This window comes from Pseudophryne corroboree, chromosome 6, assembly GCF_028390025.1.
Source record: "Pseudophryne corroboree isolate aPseCor3 chromosome 6, aPseCor3.hap2, whole genome shotgun sequence".
Lineage (NCBI taxonomy): Eukaryota > Metazoa > Chordata > Amphibia > Anura > Myobatrachidae > Pseudophryne > Pseudophryne corroboree.
In genome coordinates, this window is record NC_086449.1 from 790,694,137 (window position 1) to 790,716,718 (window position 22,582).

A 22,582-nucleotide genomic window follows, 5' to 3' on the forward strand; every position below is an offset into this window, starting at 1 on the left:
GTACTACATTGGAAGATTAAAGTGACATTACATATGTACAAAATAGATATGAAGCAGTATTAAAATGGGATCAGTATGATATCTCTGCTGTCAGGATCCCAGCTTTCAGCTCACTGCTCTCACCAGGCATTGGGCCTAGTGGCAACCTTCAGTCACCATGCTAATCTTATTCCCCCTCGGGTGGTGGCGTGGACCACCACACAAGTGGGGATTTTGGGTTGTGGTTGGGATTTCAGCTACCAGCATTTCACAAGGGGTCGGGATTCAGGCATCAATATCCTGACCACCGGAATCCCAACAGCCGGCAAACTGACCGCATACCATTAAAAAGATACTCAAAATATGATTGCTTAAAACACATAACAGAAATTGTACCAATAATTTAGAAAAAAAAATTACATTTAGGTAAAGGTTTTTTTTTTTTTAAATAAAACAGGACATAATATGTAGAATCCCACTCAAGAAACCCAAAATAAAGGTGATCTGTATAAAACAGTCATTGTTATATCATTTGTAATTTAATTTGTTTAAAAGTAATTTTTTTAAGTCAAAACTAAGACAATACTACTAGACAAATAAATTGCATGATCTTATGTATAACTTGAAAGTGAGACTTGCTGTAACTTGCAATAACTTCTATTTTGTATTTTTACTTTTATATACTTCTACAGTATAATGGTTATATTCTTAGTTTGGGAAAGGTTGTGCTTTGTTTCACAAGATTTTTTCAAGTGAGGCTTCAGTTTGAATAATTTCTATTTTTCAGTGTATTAGTTATATACATTTATAATGGTTACGCCATTAGTTTGTGAATTTTGGGATACCAAATATATAATATTTTTTATAGTCTACTGTATTGTTTTTTTGGGCCCAGAATTTATGATAAAGGTTTTAGATGCTTATGTTTTATTTTATTTTTTATTTTTTGCTGTGGCACTATATCATGACTGTACATGGATATAAAGTAAAGAGGTTTCTTTTTGAAAAAAGGTTTTGTTTGTGACATTCATTCAAAAAGTGAAAATGTAATAAACAATGCATGATATTTTTAGTTTTACTGGGAGGTGAATGGGCTTCTTTGGAACTTAATGACAATATTTAAATCTGCTATTTGTTACTTTTAACACATGTATAATAAAATTTTATATTTGATAATTTTATATTTGTACAGAACCAATCATCTTTGTTTCCTACATACAGTTCTCCAGTAATAGATTTATTGAAAGAGTGATATAATGCAATAAATCACTATCCTAATCATCTACTGTACCTTGATCAGATCTTTCCAACCATGACTTGAGGGTGTTAAGGTGATATTTATGAGTGGTCTGTATTCAGGAAACATTTATTAACATAACTGCATACAGTACATAGTGTGATTGACAAAATATATTATGTTCAACATTTTATAACTTATAGTGGCTTGGTTGTCCATGAAATATTGTAGACCATGTAATACATTGTGAGTATTTAGACACCAGAAATTGCCAAAAATAAAACAAACAATTTTGAAAATTAAGAAGGAGATAAAGACTAAATAAAATTAGGCAGTCCTAATGTAGTCATAGCTTAGTCAGCTCAAATCACCACATCACAAACATAATAACATGTTGGTATTGTAGGAGTTTCTATAACGAGTGCAAAGTGTATGGTGCACATTGGCCTCTGGGTCCAGGAGGGGCCCACACTGCATACAGTGCACCCATGTTTTAATACTTACCTTTTCGGAGTCCCGCATTGGATGTTGCGGAATAATCACAGCCAAAATGGCACCGTGCATACGCAGTAGTAAAATTAGTCTCAATGCCGGAGACTACTGTGCCGTGGTGAGGAAGGGGCCCACCCAGAATCTGCACATGGCCCACCTCCTCTGTTAAAACACCCCTGATTGGTATCATTTACAGTGTATGTGTATCATGGAGTCCTTTAAGAAAACAAAGTTGCATGTGAATAAATTTACACCTTACATGGAATGAAAAATACAGGTGGTATTTTAATGAAGGCCATCAGAGGACAATAAAATAACAGCATTAATAGACACATACTGTAAACATGTTTTATTGCATTTTTTTCCTACATTTTGCTAGTAAAAAAAATACATGTAATGAAGCAATCCATTAAATTCAGATATGCAAGGCAAAGAGTGTAAACAGCATCATTTGTAATAAATTAAATAACTCCATTAAGTCAAGAGTGTTGGCCTAAAGTATAATTATTATGGACTGCTTTACAATGTTATTACTGTTACCACTAGTAAGATTTTCAACAATATCCAGAAACTGTCTGCAAACTGATTTTATGGGGGATGTATCAAGGACTATTAAGTGGGAGTACACCTTAAAATGTGTCATTTACACATACGGTATTGAGAAACAATGTGGGTCTACATTTTCTTACAGTTTCTAAATTAACATGTTTGGGATAATAATCAAGCTGTATGGTGTTCTACATAGTTTTGTACTAACATATGATGCGTTGTTATGTTCTGTAATGTTTTCAATTGCTACAGTATTTGTAGACAGTGTGGATTCGGGGGGGGGGGGGGTCACAAAGGCAGGTCATTTTCAGGCATTTTGTTATTGTAGTTGCTGCTGGCACTGCCGAATGCTAATCTTAGAGGGGGCTGAGCAGAGCATAAGTACATCTCCTACCCTCATTGTGCCTGTCAGCAGGGTTTGCTTGCTCCCCCTGCACCAACACCAAATGCAGCCAACAGCTAGATGCAGGAGGGAGGATGCCGGGACCTTGGAAGAGCTGCTCTATGCTGGCTCTGAGCAGCTCATAGTGCCACTGGCTGCAAACTGCAAGTACAGTACCACTGGTATTAGGAAAAAGCACAACTTCTGCTGCTGAGGAGCTGCCTAAGCAGCATGGGGGGGTGCCACCGGGTCATTGGAGTTGGTGAAGAGGGGGAAGTCTGTTCTGTCATTGGGTCCGGGGTGGGGGGGGTGTCTCTTCAAGTTGTCACAGGATGGGGGATTTGTTCAAGCTGTCACTGATAAGGGGGGTGTCCCTGCACCCTGTATATGTCCCACTGTCACCCTGTGTGTATGCCCCTCTGTCACCCTGTGTATGCCCCTCTGTCACTCATGCATTTGCACCACTGACTTACTGCATGACAAAACAGAGGGGTGTAACTCACAGAGGCCCTCATGTCCTACAAGACCGCGCCATTTTTCTTGTAGCATGTGTAAATACTCCTACTTCCACTAACCTCCCCCTTCCCCTATCATGGTGCCCGCATGTAATTTTCTTCTGGATCCACCCCTGGTTGTAGTTGAAGTTGGATTCTAATGTAAACTTTGCATCTCTTACATAAAACTGAAAAAGCTACAGTTACTACACTCTTCTGTCTATATACTATTTATTGGCTTTTCGTTACATATGAATATGATTAATGTAGTTTTCTGGAGTTGGTTTTCTCATTTCTTCTACTGAAATATTTCCGTTCTTTGTATTGATAATTGAATACTGGTACTTCTCTATGGCATATACAGTACTGTAGAAATAGTCAATTAAAACATGATTAGGCCATTCGTTTACAATAGAGAATCTATGTAACAATACATTTTCTAAAAACAACTTTTACATTAAATTATCTATGTAACATAGTACAAAATATGAATACACACACACACACACACACACACACACACACACACACACACACACACACACACACACACACACCATATAGTAAGGAGAGTTATGTTTATCTTGTAATGTTTTGCTATCCAAATCTTGTTCACTAATACCAGAAGCTAAGATGTCATGGTCCCACCTTTAGCATAGGCAAGTAGGTTTATATGTTTACTGTTGATTACAAGGATTCTTCATATGCCCATAGTCACTGCTAGTAATACTAGGGGCCGGAAAATTAAGATAATAACAAATAATCCAATTTAGAGGTATATTAATTACAGCTGAGAAAAAATAACAGGCGAAGGATAGCCAAGATAAAAAAAACTTGGCCAAGATGCTACGCTGACCTGAGCTGACATAGAAGTTGCCAAAACCAACCTAATAATTACAATATATAAGGAATTTGTGTACAGAACATAGTACATACCATGGATCACATGTACAAATGATAGCAAAATTAATAAAATTGTTAGATGAATTGTTCCTTACACTGTTCGTGTCTATGATGATCCAAACAGGAAGAAATCCTGACATTCTAGCAATACTGCACTTTCATATGCCTCTTTCGTATCCTAATTACTATCCTAATACAGACAGATAGTTAGGTATGTGTATGTTGGTTGATTCTAAACTGAATAATATGTTGTAATAAAGTAAAGGATTAATTCATATGAAAACATTTGTTCTGCATCCAGAAACCTTAATTCTGATTTGAAATGAATGTTGTGATTTGTATATCACCACAGATTATTTATTCCAATCAGTTGCAAGTAGGTTCAGAGCTTGTTAGGTCTACATTAGTTTTTGTCTGAAGTTGCTTCCTAACACAAATCCACATTCAAGACAACATAGCAGTCAAATATGTATAAGAAATACTTTTTCACAACAACAATAATAATAATAATAATAAGAATAATAATAATAATAATACAATCATTGTAAATATGTTTCTCTTTGTGTATGAATTTGTCAGAATCAACTGAAATCTTAAAGTTAAAATGATAAAATATTTTTCTATGCATAGTCTGATGTTTTAAGGAAAGACTGAAACTAGAAATCAAACAATGCAGTTGTGAATTATAGCAAATACATCGACCGACAATTGGACATTCTCCAGTTCTCAAACCATGGACCACCAAATAGCAACATGACACATTGAGCTTCATGTTGTGCTATCATACACAACTACTGAGGTTTTGTCATGATCCAGACTAACAAAATATCTTATTTACCATTGCGGTGTCTCTACAGACTGGTGCTGCGGTCCACTCTCAGTATGCCCACACGCTGCTCCTGAGTAGTGCTGGGATCTTCATCTTGGCATCACTTCTGGTAGATGTTAAGGCCTGTCCATGCCACCACTTCACAGTGCTCACCACAGTCATATGCTGATTCCAGACTCTGCTCTTCACAGCACTCTGCTCACTCTCTGCCTTCCCAGCATTCAGGCCAGCTTTCTCCATGCCAGAGTTCCCTCCAAATGCTAGACATGGAAGCAGTAACCTGATCTCAGCCATCGCTGTTCCCAGTCAGCTGACCACAGTGACCAATAAGAGGACATTGATGCCATTGAAGGGAGCTTCCTGGCCACTCCCAAATTGCAAGTACAATGTTGCTTCTATAGTGAATGCAGCTTTGTGCTAAACTCCCTGATACTAGAGTGTCAGTATGGTTCCAGTCCATCATTTTCAGCTCCAGTCTGGTTATCTATAATCTCTGCTTCTCTACTGCTCACCAGTTCCAGCCTGGTTGATATAGAAACTCAGTACTTTAACACCTGCTCGGTTCCAGTCCGGTTGTCTTTCCAGTTCCAGTCTGGTCACCTATCTGGTTCCAGTTCAGTCATCTATCTGCTTCCAGCCCAGTACCAGCATCAAGAGTTTCCAACTCTAATCCAGTTGCTGTCCCAGATCCAGTCCAGTTATTTTCTAGTTGCAGTCCAGTCTCCAAGATTTCTTCATTCTGGTTTCCAAACCAGAACCAGCTACAGCAGTTACCGACTACATTCCAGTCACCTACCCAGATCCAGTCCAACCACTAACCCAGCTATCTACTGTGCTCCAGCTTAGTTCCAGTAATCCCAGCTTGTTCCTGCTTCCAGTCACTGCTGTCTGCTGGGGATTCCAGTAAAAGACTTTTCCTGTACAATAAAGTTATTTACTTATGCATTTATGCTTTCAGGCAAGCCATTGCTAGAGCACCAATGATTCTCCTAAAGTCTACTCACCTACAGTTCCTACTGTGCACATCTCATTCCAAATTCCATGAGTAAGAGCTGGATCAAGCCTCCATGCTTTCTTCATACTCCAGCAGCTCCAGCTCTATCCTTACTTGCCTACCCAAACAAAATCCAACCCTCAGGCATGACAGTTTATATAAGTTATGTTACTGTATGTCAGCAACTGACCACCCTAAAACAAAAGCAATCAACAAAATAAATCCTTGCTCTTTTTACAGTATATTGTGCAATCTTGTCATTGCTTAACAATGCCATAAGTTGCTCAATAATACCACATGAAGTCTTGTGTAACTACTTCTGTTTGAAGCCAAGTAGGAGCTCTGATGAATTTGGAACTTAAGACATTTAAAATATTTGCATTATATATACAATCTCTCAAGAAAAACAATACAGTATTGACATCCATTTACAACTGCCTTCTATTAGTTGTAATGTCTATAGTTGTTTCTTTAAGTCATATGGAGCAGTTCTGATTCCCTTCGAGAGTTTATCCACAACTACTGTAACTTTATTGAGTTTATTATAATTCATTAGCAGAGGTCCCACTATGGTGTAAATAGAGGTCCTAATTGATGTACAGTAGAAACCCAGTAGTAGCCAATGTCACACAGTGGCAGGAAAACTTAAATATTAGATAGATTTGGAGCCCATTGTTTGGGCTGATAATGATTCCAATTGGTTCCTGGCTGTGAAGTCAGTTCTCACTGTGCACTGATGCTGTTCTATGATACTGAAATATGATATCACCAGAATGGACCCTTTGAGCTGAAAAACACTATCAAAAGTAGAGTATACCTTAATCAATCACTTTGCATATACAGTATTCATGTGACTTAGCTGCTATTAGATCCAATTGACATTGAATCTTAACTATTGGCGGCAAGAAAAACAAATATACTGTAAATGTTCCCCCTTCTCTACTAATTAATGTATATCACTTTTAGTGAAAAAGAATACCAAGACAAAACAGCAAGGGACACATGGGTGAGGCACAATCAGATGGGAAAGTGCTTGGGCCTAAGGCAGTGGTGTATCTATAATGGGTGTAGTACTGTATGTGTGGTACACACAGGCCTTGGTCCAGATGGGCCCACACCACACATCCTGCACCTATTTTTTCAATACTTACCTCTCCAGAGTCCCACTGCAGTGGCAGTGACCCTAAGCACTAGGTGGTGCGTTGGTCACCGGGCATTTTGCAAATGTGCAGTAGGGAAGATTGCCAGGAAAATGGCATCTGCTCCATTTTCCCAGAAACCTGCACACCACCTAGTGCTCAGTGTCACTGCCACTGCCTACTAGAGAGGAGAGGGCCTGGATGGAGGCTGCACACATGCCCCTTCCTCTCTTAATAAGCCCCTGTTACTTTGCATGTCAGTCGCATGCAAAGTGGCTGTGGTTGCTGGCAACTATAGATGCCTCATTTACAACCTTATTCTAATGTGAGAATCTGTAGTGCATTTGCAAATCTGCACCACTCATTGATTTTACACCAACTGCCGCAACTATCATCATTAGTATCAACACTTGCACCAGCCCCATGCAAGGTGCAATAGTTATGTCAGAAACAGGTTTCTCTTCCCTGTATGCAATCTCATAACACTCTCACAAATCAGGGTGGTCACATGGGTGCTATATACACGTCTGTAATTCAACAATTGTGTCTATTAAATTTCATATTTTAATATATGAGTGGACATTGTCTGATTTTTCAGTGGTCGAAAGTAAGTGTTACTAACTCTTTTCACATGTTCTATTCGACTCAGAATAGGATGGACATATGCAAAAATGCATAAATTTACATCTGTGCTTGCATTCTATGCAAAAACTCACCATTTACACCCATGTACAAAGACCTGTGCAATTCAGAATCAAGCCCTAGGTCTGTACCTGTGCCCTAGGCATCTAGTTACATTACCATCCATGTGTAGCTTTGTAAATATGGCTGAACATGAATTGAATGAAAAACTGTACTAAAGTAATGCTAAAGACAAATAAATGATGTATCTTTACATTTGGTACTACATAAACCAGGATTATTTACACAAATATGAATAAATAAGAATTTACTAAGATTGTTATAACACAACTGAAATAAAATAATGTGTGGGTTGCACATAAGCTTTTGTATGCTGGATATACACATGTGCCCCTCATTTAACTATCCTTCTAGCCAGATACTATGACTTACTTTCTCTACTGTAGATAGAGCAACTTAACTATCCTTCTGGTCAAATACTATCACTTACTGTATATAGAGCAACTTTGAGTGATCTACTAATGATTACAAAATCAACCATCTCATTTGCTATCACAACACATAATAATGTGTCACAAGCTAGTATTCTATAAAACTGTATAGAATATTAGCTAGAGACACTTCATACTTGATGCCTTATCACATGATTTTTATTTATCTAGTACAGCACAAAAAGTCACAATATGTCCAGCCAGAAGGATAGTAAATTGAGAATACATCTGCATATCGGTTAACAAATAAAAATGTTGAACGTTGCATACATTCAATCTTTCAGTGTAAATACAATTAAATAAATTTTATTCAAAGTACAGTTATAATGCAAACAAGTACAAACCATGCAGCAATATTGAAAAATACTGTATTTACTTACGGAACCAATAATTTGAGTTAGCTGAAATATCATTATTCAGCACTAGATGTCACCACACACCTACTTATGGCATAGAGGTGAAGCAGGGCTCATTTCTCCATTGACGCCGCTGAATAGCTTGCTTTGGGAATTTCGGCCATGATATTTTTTTTCTCTGTCGTGGATCCTCAGTCAACGTGAATGCCTTATTTACAGGGGAAAGTATCTAAATCATTCTTAGCAAAATTAAGAGATGCTAAACCAAATAGAGGATTATCATCTAAGGAGCAGATTGGTTCATTTCTTATTGCTGCAAATTTCCTGGGATGTGGTCCTGAGTCAGCTGCATTATATTATTCCAGAGGAATCCAAGCACGGCACCTTTGTTGGGAGAATTGCTCAGGATCTTGGACTGGAGATAGGTGAGATTAATTCCAGAATGTTACGTGTTGTCTCTAGAGATGATAAAGAATATTTCCAGGTTAATCTGCAGAATGGAATCTTGTTTGTTAAAGAGACAATGGACAGAGAATTGTTGTGTCCAGATACACCTTTCTGTATTATTCCCCTGCAAGTTATTGTAGATAAGCCTGTGCAGATGTATCGTGTTGATGTAGAAATAGAAGACATAAATGACAATAGCCCAGCTTTCTCCTCTGGTGTGTTCAGTATTGTGATATCAGAATTAAGACCAGCAGGATCTCAGTTTCTCCTAGAGGGCGCACTTGATCCAGATCTTGGCACAAATTCTATTACACATTATGAACTCAGTGCAAGTGATTATTTTGCTTTAGATTTCCAAAAATACATGAACCAAATCAGATCTATTGAACTTGTGCTGAAGAAATCACTAGACAGAGAAAAACAATCTACTCACAAACTCACACTTACAGCTTATGATGGAGGAAAACCAAGATTAAGTGGCACAACTCAAATTTTAATCAATGTGGAAGATGTCAATGATAATGCCCCCACTTTTTACCAGCCATTTTATCAATGTAGTGTGTCTGAAAATGCCATTGAAGGTACTTTAGTGATCAAACTAAATGCAACTGATCTGGATGAAGGGAAGAATGGGAAAATAATATATGAGTTTGGTAAACAGGTTACAGAGCAAATAAGCAGAATATTTAGCTTAGACAAAGATACGGGGGAAATTAAAGTAAAAGGGAAAGTGGACTATGAAGCAATCAAGATGTATGAAATTCAGGTTGATGCTATTGATAATGGAGATCATCCAATAGTAGGACACTGTAAAGTTCTAGTGACTGTTGTGGATGTTAATGATAATCCTCCTGAGATGACAGTGACATCACTATCAGTTCCTGTACCTGAGGATGCACCACAAGGAACAACAGTTGCAATCATCAGTGTACATGATAAAGATTCAGGTTTAAATGGAAAAGTAAATTGTCAGATCTCTAAATTAACACCTTTCAAAATAAACCCAGCATTTATGGGGGATTTTTCACTCACTGTGAATGGACAACTGGACAGAGAGATGAAATCACTATATGAAGTTGTAATTACTGCAACAGATGAGGGGCTGCCACCTTTGTCAGTTTTAAAAATTCTTAACATTGATATAAGTGATGTAAATGACAATAGCCCTCATTTTCAACAATCTTTTGACACAATCTTTATTAAAGAAAACAACCCACCAGGTTCCCATGTCTACACAGCATCAGCCTCTGACCCAGATGTTGGCCAAAATTGTTTCATTACGTATTCAATCAGTGACAGCACTATTGATGGGGTTCATATTTCATCCTATATCTCCATCAATCCAGAAAATGGAAAAGTATTTGCTTTAGTGTCTTTTGACCATGAACAAGTCACATATTTCCAATGTCACATAAAAGCCACCGATGCTGGTCTACCTCCACTCAGCTCTAATTTGACACTCAATATTTTTATTGAAGACATTAATGACAATGCCCCTACATTTGCCCCACTTTATTCTACAGTAACAATTAAAACTACCAAATCAGCACAATCTGGACACCTTGTAACCAAAGTGAAAGCTGTAGATCTAGACTCTGGATACAATGCTTGGATGTCCTACAATTTTAAGGACCTGGCAGGAAAAACACCATTTGTCATTTCTCAACAAACTGGAGAAATCAGCTTAAAACGTCCATTTACAGATTCCGATAATGAAGAATACTTATTGGTGGTGATGGCGCAGGACCATGGAGAACCGGTTATGACGGCAGTGACACAAATTATTATCTCTTTGGTAGAATCTGAAGAGGAAATTAAGTTTGATAACCATGAGTCAAAAAGCAACAGCGACGAATTTTCTGATGCCAATGTTTATTTAGTAATTGCCATCTGCATAATATCAAGTATATTTCTTATCACTTTAATCACTTTCACTGTTTTACGATGGCAAAAATACAGAGATGAAGTCAATGAATTGAAAGAAAATTACAAGATCTGTTCCAACACCGGCGGTAGCTGGTTGTATTCCCAGCAAACCCAATATAGAGTATGTTCAAACTCACTGCAAGGGAAAAATGACTTAATATTATTCACACCAAATTCATCTCAGTCTCCAGGAACTGAAAACCTTGGAAATCAGCAAGGAGTCTTCCTAAACAAGGTGAGAAAAACTCCAACATCTAATTGTCCAAATGTTTTAATATAATATATGCTATATATTCGCAGGTTGAGGTTGCATCATTGCCTTCCGCTTTGTCATACAGGAAGTGTTTGTTATTTAGGAAATGTTTGTTATACAGGAAGTGCTACTGCAGCCAATGTTGAGCATTACTGCAGTAAGTAACGACGCACTTCTGCATCTCATACCAGTTTACATGGTGTCAGAAGTCTGACTGTGATGGCAAAAATATAAAATGTAGTTAGCAAAAATTTAAAAATATGAACTAAAAAATTCCACTTCCCTGGAAATTCAAATACAGTATGTACTGTAAAGTAAGGATGTGTAAAGTTCCTGCAGAATTTTGCACAAATCAGATTTCATAGCAGAAAGTCAGGCGCAAATATGCAAAAATCTGACTATATAGTTTTGAAGTCATTTTTTTTGCTTGGCTGTACAGTCAAATTGTAATTTCAAACTGTAAAAATTTGCATTTAGTCTTTGAAAAAAAAAAAAGAATTACTATGGTCGATTCACTGTGCTTAGTAATATGCTTGGAAAAAAATAATATACAGTAGTAGAATTTCATGTGGAACACATAATGCTAAATTCCACCAAAGAGGCACCTGAAGTTCAAAGGCAGAATTTGGAAAAAAAATTGTAGAACATTTTATCAGTTTTGCTCGTCTCTAATTTAAAATGTTTACCAAATATTTCTATTTACAAAAATATTTTTATTTGGATGTGATTATTGCTTGATCATAAAGCTGTTTGACTGTTTTAAGTTAATAATAATTAGTCTCAATGATAATTAGTACATGGCAAATTTGTAATCATGTATTATCTGCATCACATTTACAAGTACAAATTTGGTAAACTTAAAAAATTCGGTAATTAACTTCTTAGTCCTACATTACAATGTATTTTACAGATTTCCTAGATTAACACAGAGTGCATAAAGATAATGAAGAAAACCTGTATACCACTGAGCAATAACTTTGTTATACAATGATCTTGAAAAGTAGATTCATTTATCAGCTTTTCTAAGCTTCTGAATAATTGACCCTGTGGTATTAAAACGCTCACTCCTAAAGCCGAGTATACACTAGCCGATGTGTGTACCTGGCAATATTGGCTGCAGCAGGGACCCAGAGGGGTGCTGGCATCTGCAAGTGCCGATACTGGCAGGGAGGGAGCAATGGCGGGGGAAGTGGCGGCCATGCTGCAGCCCTTGTAACTGAGGTCCTCCCTCGTTCAGACGAGGGAGGGTGGCATTAACGATGCACAGGAGCGCAGTGCACACACTAGACGAGATAGTAAAATATATCACTCAGAATGGCCCTTCTGAGCAATATCTTTTAATTGCTCATCTATTCTGTATGGGGTTTAAGGCAGTGTTAGCAAGTGAATCACCTACAACTGGGAGACATGCAGACTGATTTTCACTTTGGATTGTACAGTATAGCTGGTGTACATGCATATATTTGGAAACATTACAAATATTTGACTATAGTGCATTTGCTACAAGTTGTAATACAGTCATCATTGTATAGTACAGTTTAGTAAATCATTGTGTATTCCTTTAACCTGTGCTCAGGGCCGGCTCTACTATTAGGCAGCTGCCTAGAGTGCTGGGATCTTGGGGAGCGCTATTTACTCTGCATATCACAAAATTAAGGATGTCTCTGAAAAAAAGTCCTTAATCTACTCAATGCAGATGACGACTGTGGAACTTATAAGATGCACTTTCAGCTGTGGGACTGGGAATTGGGTGTTGGTGGTGATTAGGGACAGCAGGATGCAGTTTTGCACAGGGTGCTGATAAATCTTGCCCTGTGCTCCTTTGTAAGCCCACAACTGGTAAATAGGCATGTTTTGTCAATTGCAGTTTTTTCTACTGCAGTAAACTAAAAAAAATTGCTATGTAGCTCTGGTCAAGAGCGCACACATGCTATATGTTACAGAAATCTACTGGGCCTGATTTGTATGCAATACCGATGTTGACTCAACTGAGTGATAATGGAAGACTGTGCATGACCCGTGTTTGCACTCTGCCTGTGCCAAGGTACCATTGCAACACTGGGTGTAGTACTGGTGACCGGCGGTCTCCTGACCGCCGGTCACCTTACCGACGCCGGGATCCCGGCAGCATACCGACTCCGGGATCCCGGCGGGGAGGGGCGAGTGCAGCAAGCCCCTTGCGGGCTCGCTGCGCTCGCCACGCTGCGGGCTCGGTGGCGACCTGCGGTCGCCACGGGTTCTATTCCCACTCTATGGGTGTCGTGGACACCCACGAGTGGAAATAGTCCCTTTTGGTCGGCATGCCGACCATTGGGATAGTGAGCCGTCGGGCTCATGGAGGAGGTCATGTGACTGTCGGTCAGCTGACCGGCGGTCACATGAATACCACCCGCAACACCACTTGCAGTGAGGATTTATTCTCAGAATGATTGACAGCCAGAGACCCTTTTGGGCAGGTAACAGGAAGTAGCAGCAAAAATGCATACGTGTCGGGGCATGTTTCTGCCTACAGCTGTGATCATATATGGCAGGGCCAGTCTGTGTGACCATAGACTTGGAGAGTAAATGCTACGTATGCGTATGCAGTTGCATACACTTTGCAATGGCTCCGGTTGTTGTCTCTATTGTTTTCTGGGTGGCTGCTTCACTTGTGTTGCTTTTCAAGTCCACAGTCTGAAAAATCACAACTACAATTGCATTTGTATGCAAACTGGAATCAGGCTGACAGAGCATAATGAAGAGTGAGTGATTGTTCTTAATTGCAGAACCTCACAGTTCTCCTTCCTGCTGTACAAAGTGATACACCAATATACTGCACTGTATGGTGAGAGTCTTAAATGAGGGACTCTGATGTAATTGATGTCATGTATTTTTCTTTGAAATAGAATTGTGACGTCTAAGCAGTTCCTACACCAGTGAGTAGAGTGAACAGTGTACACCAGATACTTTGTCATGATCCTTCCAATTTTTACATAATCCAGGTTTTACAAAGATGTCAAAAGGGAAAAAGACTAGTCACACAAACCAAATAGCTGCATTTGATGTGCCACCGATTACGCAACTAAGCCACACCATATATGCTACCACACAGTTTTTGTACCCAATATGCATCTTAGTTGCATCACGAATGTGACAAAAGTGCCGTGGATTTGTAGCAGTGGTGTGTGACTCAGACACTGGAAATAAAGGTAAAATGCATTGACAATTGAGTAAGCGCACCATACATCCCACCATGCAGCATTTTTCTTAATTGCAACAAAAATACTACTCCTAAGCATCCAGTACATTATATGCAACTTTGAAGGCAACTATGATGCGGCAAAGATGCTAAATTAAGTAGCGCCAAACTTCTCACACCATATGGGTAGTAGGTGAATCAGGACACATCTGCAATGTAGTATAAATTTGTTAAAATTAAAATGTGTCATTTATTTTATTTGTAAAAACATAGATTGTAAACCTTTGACATTTAATCTATGAATACATTCTGTCTGAAGACAATAATATATTAGAAAACTTGTTGCAAAAAGTACTTTTTAGTCTACGTTAATAAATATATAATTTATGTTACATAAGGTTTGTAGCATATACCTGTAGTGTAAATCACTATGCTTTAATTTCTCCTCATGGAATGGTGACATGAATGATATTTAATTTCATTTTTAGAGGCAAAGGACCTGAGTTTGTACAATACTGTGCCACTGGCCAGCAGTGAGTAGACTAAGCGGGGTTCTGTCAAGGGAGAAAGGAAAGAGGACAATAGTCCATTTGAGTTTTTGTTAATACCAACAAGTGCTAGCATAAAGAGAAAAATGTTGTTTTCTTTTAGTGCTGTATATAGGGAATGCAAGCAGCCTTGAATTTATGTCCGATTTCTAGGAGGGATATGCTTGAGACATCTAGTAAAAGAGATGCTTCCTGCATGTAACTGTGATCCCAGCACTGCAACCGACATCGCAAGCTGGGACCCAACAGCGTGACCATCAGTTCTCCCTTCCAAGAAAACACCCCCATTTTTAGCAGCAAAGCCCTCCCTTCTCCCCTTGCCCACCCCCTCAATGATGCTGCCTGTCAACCAGCTACGGGTGACGATGCAAGGCCCATTCCATATATGCGCAAAATGGACCTTGTGTACTGTAGCTGCAAATTGCTGATAATCAGAAACCTGCATCCCTCTCCGAATCAGGCCCCTAGTGCAAAAATGAGTAAATATAGAAACTAGGCTGATTCTAATTTGGACGGATCTCTTTGCATCGACACAAATAACCAGTTTTATCATACAGAGCATGACCAGATACAAATGTTTGTGCATCTTCATGCTATTCTGTCAGAGAAATCATCTGTCTTTCAGTGAAATGGGGAAGTCTGGGCAGGAACTGTGAGGTGACAAAGCGACCGAAAGGTGCTATTCAATCTTGTGGGCATGTCAAGGGAGTGTTGTGGGAACATAGCTATAGTTCTGAGTCATACATACAGAGAAGGGAAGTCTGTTACTGTTGGATCTCTTGCACCTAGCATGGGGCTGGTGTAGGGTTGGCCATTAACCATTGTTGACTCAAACCATTATGGTCTATGGTCGATGGTAACTAGATTGACCATCGACAATGCTAGCTAAAGCATTGACATATTTATAAGCTTGACTTTCACACAATGTCAAGGCATTGTAATGCCATATATATAGTATAAAGGATAATAATAATTTTTATTAACTTGATACAAAGTCTTCCTCCATCATATTGTACTGTGTACTGTACTTAATGAATGTTTGATTGCAGTATTTTCCATATTGTTAATACATTTGTTGTGGCAATATCTAAACTAGAGATATGTGTGGAACTCTGTGTTTTGAATCTAATTAATCATCGTGCTTTGGTTCTAATGTATCATCAGGTTTGATTTTGGTTTTGGCAAAACCATCATCAAGTGTTCTGGTTTGGATTCAGATTTCGGTTTGGTATGAAATTGATAAACAATCACTAATCATTGATAAAAAAACAGCTACTGTGTAATCATGTAATGTTTGGAATCCAAAGTCTTGATATAAAATCTAAATTCCAAGCCATGGAAAAATCCGAACCACAACTGCTGGTGTATTTATAATGGGTGCAGTGTGTGCGATGCAGGGGGGGGGGGGGGGCATACTGCACACCCTACACCCATTATTTTTAATACTTACACTCCGGAGTCCCATGGCAAAGCAGCAGCACTACCAAAATCACTGGGAAAATGGTGCGGCACCATTTTACCAGAAATCTGCGCATGTGCTCTAGACTCTGGAGCAGTGCTAGAGTTCCTAGGGACTCTAGTGCCCAAAGCCACAGTGCTGAAGGCTAGAGAGGAGAGGGCCCAGACGAAACCTGCACATGGGCCTCCTCCTCTCTAAAAATGTCCCTGACCAGGACTCTGTTTGAATTGGATCTCCTCGTGGGTAGTAGACTGGGTTTTAGTTCAGCTTAGATCCACAAAATTAGGGTGGATTTGGATTTCTGGTGAACTGAACCACACATCTCTAATCTAAACTAATTGAAAGCAAGCACAAAGTGTGTTTGTACAGGTCCATTTCCTTATATAATTTTTTTTGTAATATAAAATATTGTCATTCCTGAAAAAGAATTAAAGCTGTCAATGGACTGAAAATGCATGCTGCTGATAATCAAATGCTACAGTCCAGAACAAAAGTTCTGTGCTCTAGAGACAAATTGCATCAAATATAATTAGAGATGAGTGGGTTTGGTTTTACTCGGATTTATCCGAATCTCCTTATTGGCTCACGGTCGTCACGTGTTTTGGTTAGCCAATAAGAAAAATCCAGAAAAAAAATTCTGGCGTTAAGAACCAAATAAGGTGGTTATTCTGAGTTGTTCGCTCGTTGCCGATTTTCACTATGCTGCGATTTGCTGCTAAATGCAGCGTGCATGCGCTTACTTATGTAACTAAAAACTTAGCAGTTTTGCTGTTGTCCGTGCAGCGCTTTTCAGTCGCACTGCTGATCGGTGTGTGATTGACAGGAAAGGGGCGTTTCTGGGTGGTAACTGAGCATTTTCCGGGAGTGTGCTAAAAAATGCAGGCGTGCCAGGCTAAAACGCAGGAGTGTCTGGAGAAACAGGGGAGTGGCTGGCCGAACGCAGGGCGTGTTTGTGACGTCAAACCAGAAACTAAACGGACTGAGCTGATCGCAATCTAGGAGTAGGTCTGGAGCTACTCAGAAACTGCAAGAAAATATTTATTAGCAATTCTGCTACTCTTTCGTTAGCAATTCTGCTAAGCTAAGATACACTCCCAGAGGGCGGCGGCCTAGCGTGTGCAATGCTGCTAAAAGCAGCTAGCGAGCGAACAACTCAGAATGAGGGCCTAAATCCAAACCCACTCATCTCTAAATTTAATACTATTACATTTTATATAGGTGGATATTATTTTAAAGTATTTATCAAGCATTTTACCTGAAAATCCCTGAAAAAGTTTCTATCTAGAAGATCTTTGTGCTCGACCCATTAATATTACCATTTTTATGCCTATGGTATTACATTATTGTATTCTATTTTAATATTATATACCTTAGATCCTATTGTGGAGTCTTCAAAAAATCTTGAATATTAAGCAAAGTGTATCTTATTCTAACCATTGAGATTTTAATATCATTTGGATAGAGCTCCCTATATAATGGTGTATCTAAGTGTGCAGGATGTGCGGACCCCACCACACTCCCTGCACATATACAGTCTGTGGAGCATCCCGGCTCTGGAAATCCACAGAAATCACAGGGAAAATGTCATGGTGGTCCTTTTCCTAGTGATTTGCACCTGAGCAGTTCAGACGTTCCTGGAGAAAAACATGTAGGTATCATGTTCCCGGAGTCCTGCTCATGTAAAGACTCTGGCCAGACTCTGGTCAGAGAGGAGAGGGCCCACACAGAGCTTCATATGAGCCCTTTAAACATAGAAAAGTGGAATCTGATGGCAGATAAGAACCAAGTTGCTGATCTAGTCTGCCCTTAACACATTCATATGCACACCCTTACACACTAGGGTAAATTTTTCTTTTTGTCGGGAGCCAAATAACCTGCCAGTATATTTTTGGATTGTGGGAGGAAACCAGAATACCCAGTGGAAAGCCATGTAAGCACAAGGAGAATATAAAAACTCCACACAGGGCCATGATGGGATTCAAACTCATGACCTCAGTGCTGTGAAACAGTAATGTTAACCATTCCACCATCCATACTTCCACTCTTAAGCCACCCTTGTTTCTATAATAACTGTTGTAATCCAGTGTAAAGCTGAAATCATGTGTATTAAAGAATGCCATGAAATATAACTACTGGTATTGGTGCATAAAGTATTGCATTTTTTTGTATGTGATACATCTCATATTATGATGGGAGGTCATGGAAATGTATCTTTAGTTGGAAAGGTTGTGGTTTTATGGAAACCTTAGCCTGGTCATCAAATTTCCCCATTTTCAGCAGCAAATTGTTTCACAAAAATTGTGTAATTCAAATTGCGGAAGCCAAATTAATAGTCACTAATGTTAAAAAACAACTACAACATGATCTTAAATATAATTTTTGTTAGTACAATAAGATTTCCTTCAGCAGAAGCATGTTATTTACCATACACTATATATGATTTTTGCAAATTCAACAAATGAAACTACTACATGAAAATCTAATGTTTGTAACAGACGCTAGATGTCACTGCTCACTAATCTTTAGCTTCGGTGCAGAACTGTTTAATTTGCTCTCTACTTTGCTGGCTCATCATGTTTTATGAACATTTCAGCTCAGACTGAATTCTGCTTCGTCTCCTGATACCTAAAATATTGTGGATGTCTCTCTTTATTTGGTGGGATTATCTTTATTATTATTGAGGTCAAGACATGCTCTGGATAAAACAGAATTATGAAGCAAGGAGCAGGTTGGTCCATTTTATATTACTGCAGATATCTTGGGATGTGGTATTGTGTCAGCTGCACTATGTCATACAAGAGGAATCCAAACACGGAAGTTATGTTGGAAGAATTGCTCAGGACCTGGGACTGGAGATAGGTGAGATTAATTCCAGAATGTTACATATCGTTTCTAGAGATGACAATGAATATTTCCAGGTTAATCTGCAGAATGGGATCTTGTTTGTTAATAACATCATAGACAGAGAAGTGCTATGTCCAGATACACCATTCTGCATTATTCCCCTGCAGGTAATTGTAGACAAACCTGTTCAGATGTATCGTGTAGATGTAGAAATAGAAGATATTAATGACAATAGCCCGGCTTTCTCCTCCATGGTCTATGAAATAATAGTTTCAGAAATGAAATCTGCTGGCTCACATTTCCCACTGGAGGGAGCAGTTGATGCTGATGTTGGGACAAACACAATTACAAGCTATGAATTAAGTTCAAATGATTACTTCACATTAGACTTTCAGAAATACATGAACCAGGTTAGAACTTTAGAGCTTGTGCTGAAGAAACCACTGGATAGAGAAAAACAGTCTATACACAATCTCACTCTTACATCTTATGATGGGGGCAAACCAAGATTAAGTGGCACCACACAAATTATAATCACTGTAGAAGATGCCAATGACAACTCCCCAACTTTTGATCAACCATTTTACCAGTGCAGTTTGCCAGAAAATGCTGCTAAAGGAACTTTAGTCATAAAGTTAAATGCTACAGATTTGGACCAAGGAAAAAATGGAGAAATCACATACTTCTTTAGCAAACTACTTTCCACACGAATAATTAACCTTTTTAACCTGGACCCTAAAACAGGTGAAATTACTCTTATAGGCGATTTGGATTTTGAAACCACCAAAACCTATGAAATACAAGTTGATGCTATTGATAATGGGGATCACCCAATGGTTGGACACTGTAAGGTCCTAGTGATTATAGTAGATGTCAATGACAATCCTCCTGAGATGACAGTGACATCACTATCCATTCCTGTTCCTGAGGATGCACCACGAGGAACAACAGTTGCAATCATCAGTGTACATGATAGGGATACAGGATCAAATGGAAGAGTGAATTGCCACATTTCAAAAAATATACCCTTCAAAATAAACCCAGCATTTATGGGAGATTTTTCTTTGACAGTGGATGCACCATTAGATCGAGAGACAAATTCTGAATATGAGGTTATGATTATTGCAACAGATGAAGGTTCCCCATTCTTATCAGTTTCAAAAACTCTTAAAATCGACATAAGTGATGTAAATGACAATACACCTCAATTTATACAACCTGTTGATACAATCTTTATCAAAGAAAACAACCCACCAGGTTCCCATGTCTACACAGCATTAGCTTCTGATCCAGATGTTGGTCAGAATTCATTCATCACATACTCAATCAGTGAAAGCACTATTGATGGGATTCCCATATCTTCCTACATGTCCATCAATCCAGAGAATGGAAAGGTGTTTGCTTTAGTGTCTTTTGACCATGAACAAGTCACGTATTTTCAGTGTCACATTAAAGTCACTGATGCTGGTCTACCTTCACTTACCTCCAATCTGACGCTAAATGTTTTCATCAATGACATTAATGATAATGCACCTACATTTGCCCCGCTTTACTCTTTGGAAACAATTAAAACTCCTAAGTCTGCACAACTTGGATACCTTGTAACTAAAGTGAGAGCTATTGATCTAGATTCTGGTTATAATGCTTTAATGTCTTATAATTTTAAGGATTTGAAGGTGAAAACACCATTTGCAATTTCTCAGCAAACTGGAGATATCTCTTTAAAACGTTCCTTTACAGATTCAGATAATGTAGAATACAGGCTATTAGTTGTGGCTCAGGACCATGGAGAACCGGTTATGACTGCTGTGACACAAATCACTATCTCCTTTGTGGAATCTGGAGAGGAAATTAAGTTGGAACCTCAAGAGACTGGTACAGATGAAGAATTTTCAGATGCAAATGTTTATTTAGTCATTGCCATCTGTATAATCTCAAGTATATTTCTCATTACTTTAATCACTTTCACAGTATTAAAATGGCAAAAATACAGAGAGGAAGTGATTGATTTGAAGGAAAGTTACAAGATCTGTTCCAACACTGGAGGCAGCTGGATGTATTCCCAGGAAAGCCAGTGCAAAGTTTTCATAAACTCTGTTCAACAGAAGAATGATTTAATGGCGTTCACACCGAGTAGTTATCAGGTAACAGGACATGAAAATGCAGTTGTTCAGCAGGTTATTCAAAACTCTTCCAAGGTGAGTGACTTTGGTCGCCAATCCTATTTACTTTCAGATTCCGAATAAAATATGTTTGTGTGTCACCTTTACTCTTTAATAAAATTACTACAGAGCTGTAATCATTTTAACACAATTGTTTTCATTTTAAAAGCTGCTAGTAAAATGTCTTTGGTCTAGGCCTGTTTCAATAACTGTTTTATACTTCATTCGACTAATGTATATCAAATTAATGACATTAATATTTTATTATTACATTATAATTAATGTAAGAATATCAAAATAGATTTTCAGAGATTACACATTTGGTAAACTGTGTATTGGGTTTTTGAGTATTGAATTATTGTCCCAACTACTATTGTTTTGTTGATGGTGATAGTGTGAATGACCTCTGTAAATAGTACTTGTAAGTGAGTCTGTTATTGTCATAAACGTAATATAAATAATTATTTCCTCAACTGTGCTCTGTAGAGAGTTTAAGTGTCTGGATATTGGGGGTTATTCAGAGACGAACGCGGATCGCTGCATACGCAGCCAGATCTGCATTCATCTCCGCACATGCTGAGGGCCACCCAGCACAGCACAAGGATGCCCAGCATGTGTGAGGCCGCCTCCCAACACATCTGCAATTAGATTGCGGACACCTTGGATCTAAGGTTGACCCCTGGCGGTGCAGCCTGGTGGGCAGCAACCATTTTTCTTATCAGAGCAGCTGCATGTGACATCCCCAAAATGCCACTGATCCACCCCATTTTCCCGGTGCCACTGTGCAGTGCCATTACTCCGCCCCCATAGTGCCCACCACTGTCAATCACATTGCAGCCACATCCTTCAGGGATGCAGCCGCAGCGTGTATGTCCAAGCAGCAGCGATGCAGCCGCTGTCCATTCGCACTTTGCCACCACCAGCAAACTGCACTGTGGGCCGCATCAGCGGCAGGGTCAGAATGACCTTCATTGTGTGATGAAAAGCTCGAGCTGTAGAAAATATTAGAATGATGGGCCTAAACTGGGTTGGGTATGGGTTACCAACGGACGGGATCCCGGCAATCAACAGCCCAATGCCGGGATCCTGGCTGCGGAATGCCGGCGGGCACAAGTCTCTTTGCGGGCACGGTGGTGAGCTGCACTTGCCACATGTTCTAATCCCACTCTATGGGTGTCGTGACAACCCACGAGTGGGAATAGTCCCTGATAGTCAGCATGCCAACTTTCGGTATTAGGGGGGTGCGGGATGTAGGTGCTGGAAATGTGACTGACGGTC

At 39.0% G+C, this 22,582-nt stretch overlaps 1 protein-coding gene across 11 annotated transcripts in view; it reads left to right on the top strand.

Moving 5' to 3' along the window:
• Window positions 1–22,582, top strand: part of LOC134933536 (protocadherin alpha-C2-like) — a 349,525-nt gene that overhangs the window by 99,109 nt on the left and 227,834 nt on the right. The window contains exon 1 of one of the 11 annotated variants that reach the window (XM_063928807.1): window positions 8,919–11,095. The exons of 9 other annotated variants lie outside the window; for them this stretch is intronic. In XM_063928807.1, coding sequence (XP_063784877.1) covers window positions 8,930–11,095 — 2,166 coding nt within the window. In that variant the 5' untranslated portion in view covers window positions 8,919–8,929. Of the gene's footprint in view, window positions 1–8,918; window positions 11,096–18,930; window positions 21,341–22,582 lie in introns of those variants that run through there. One more of the 11 variants, XM_063928799.1, reaches the window with a different exon arrangement.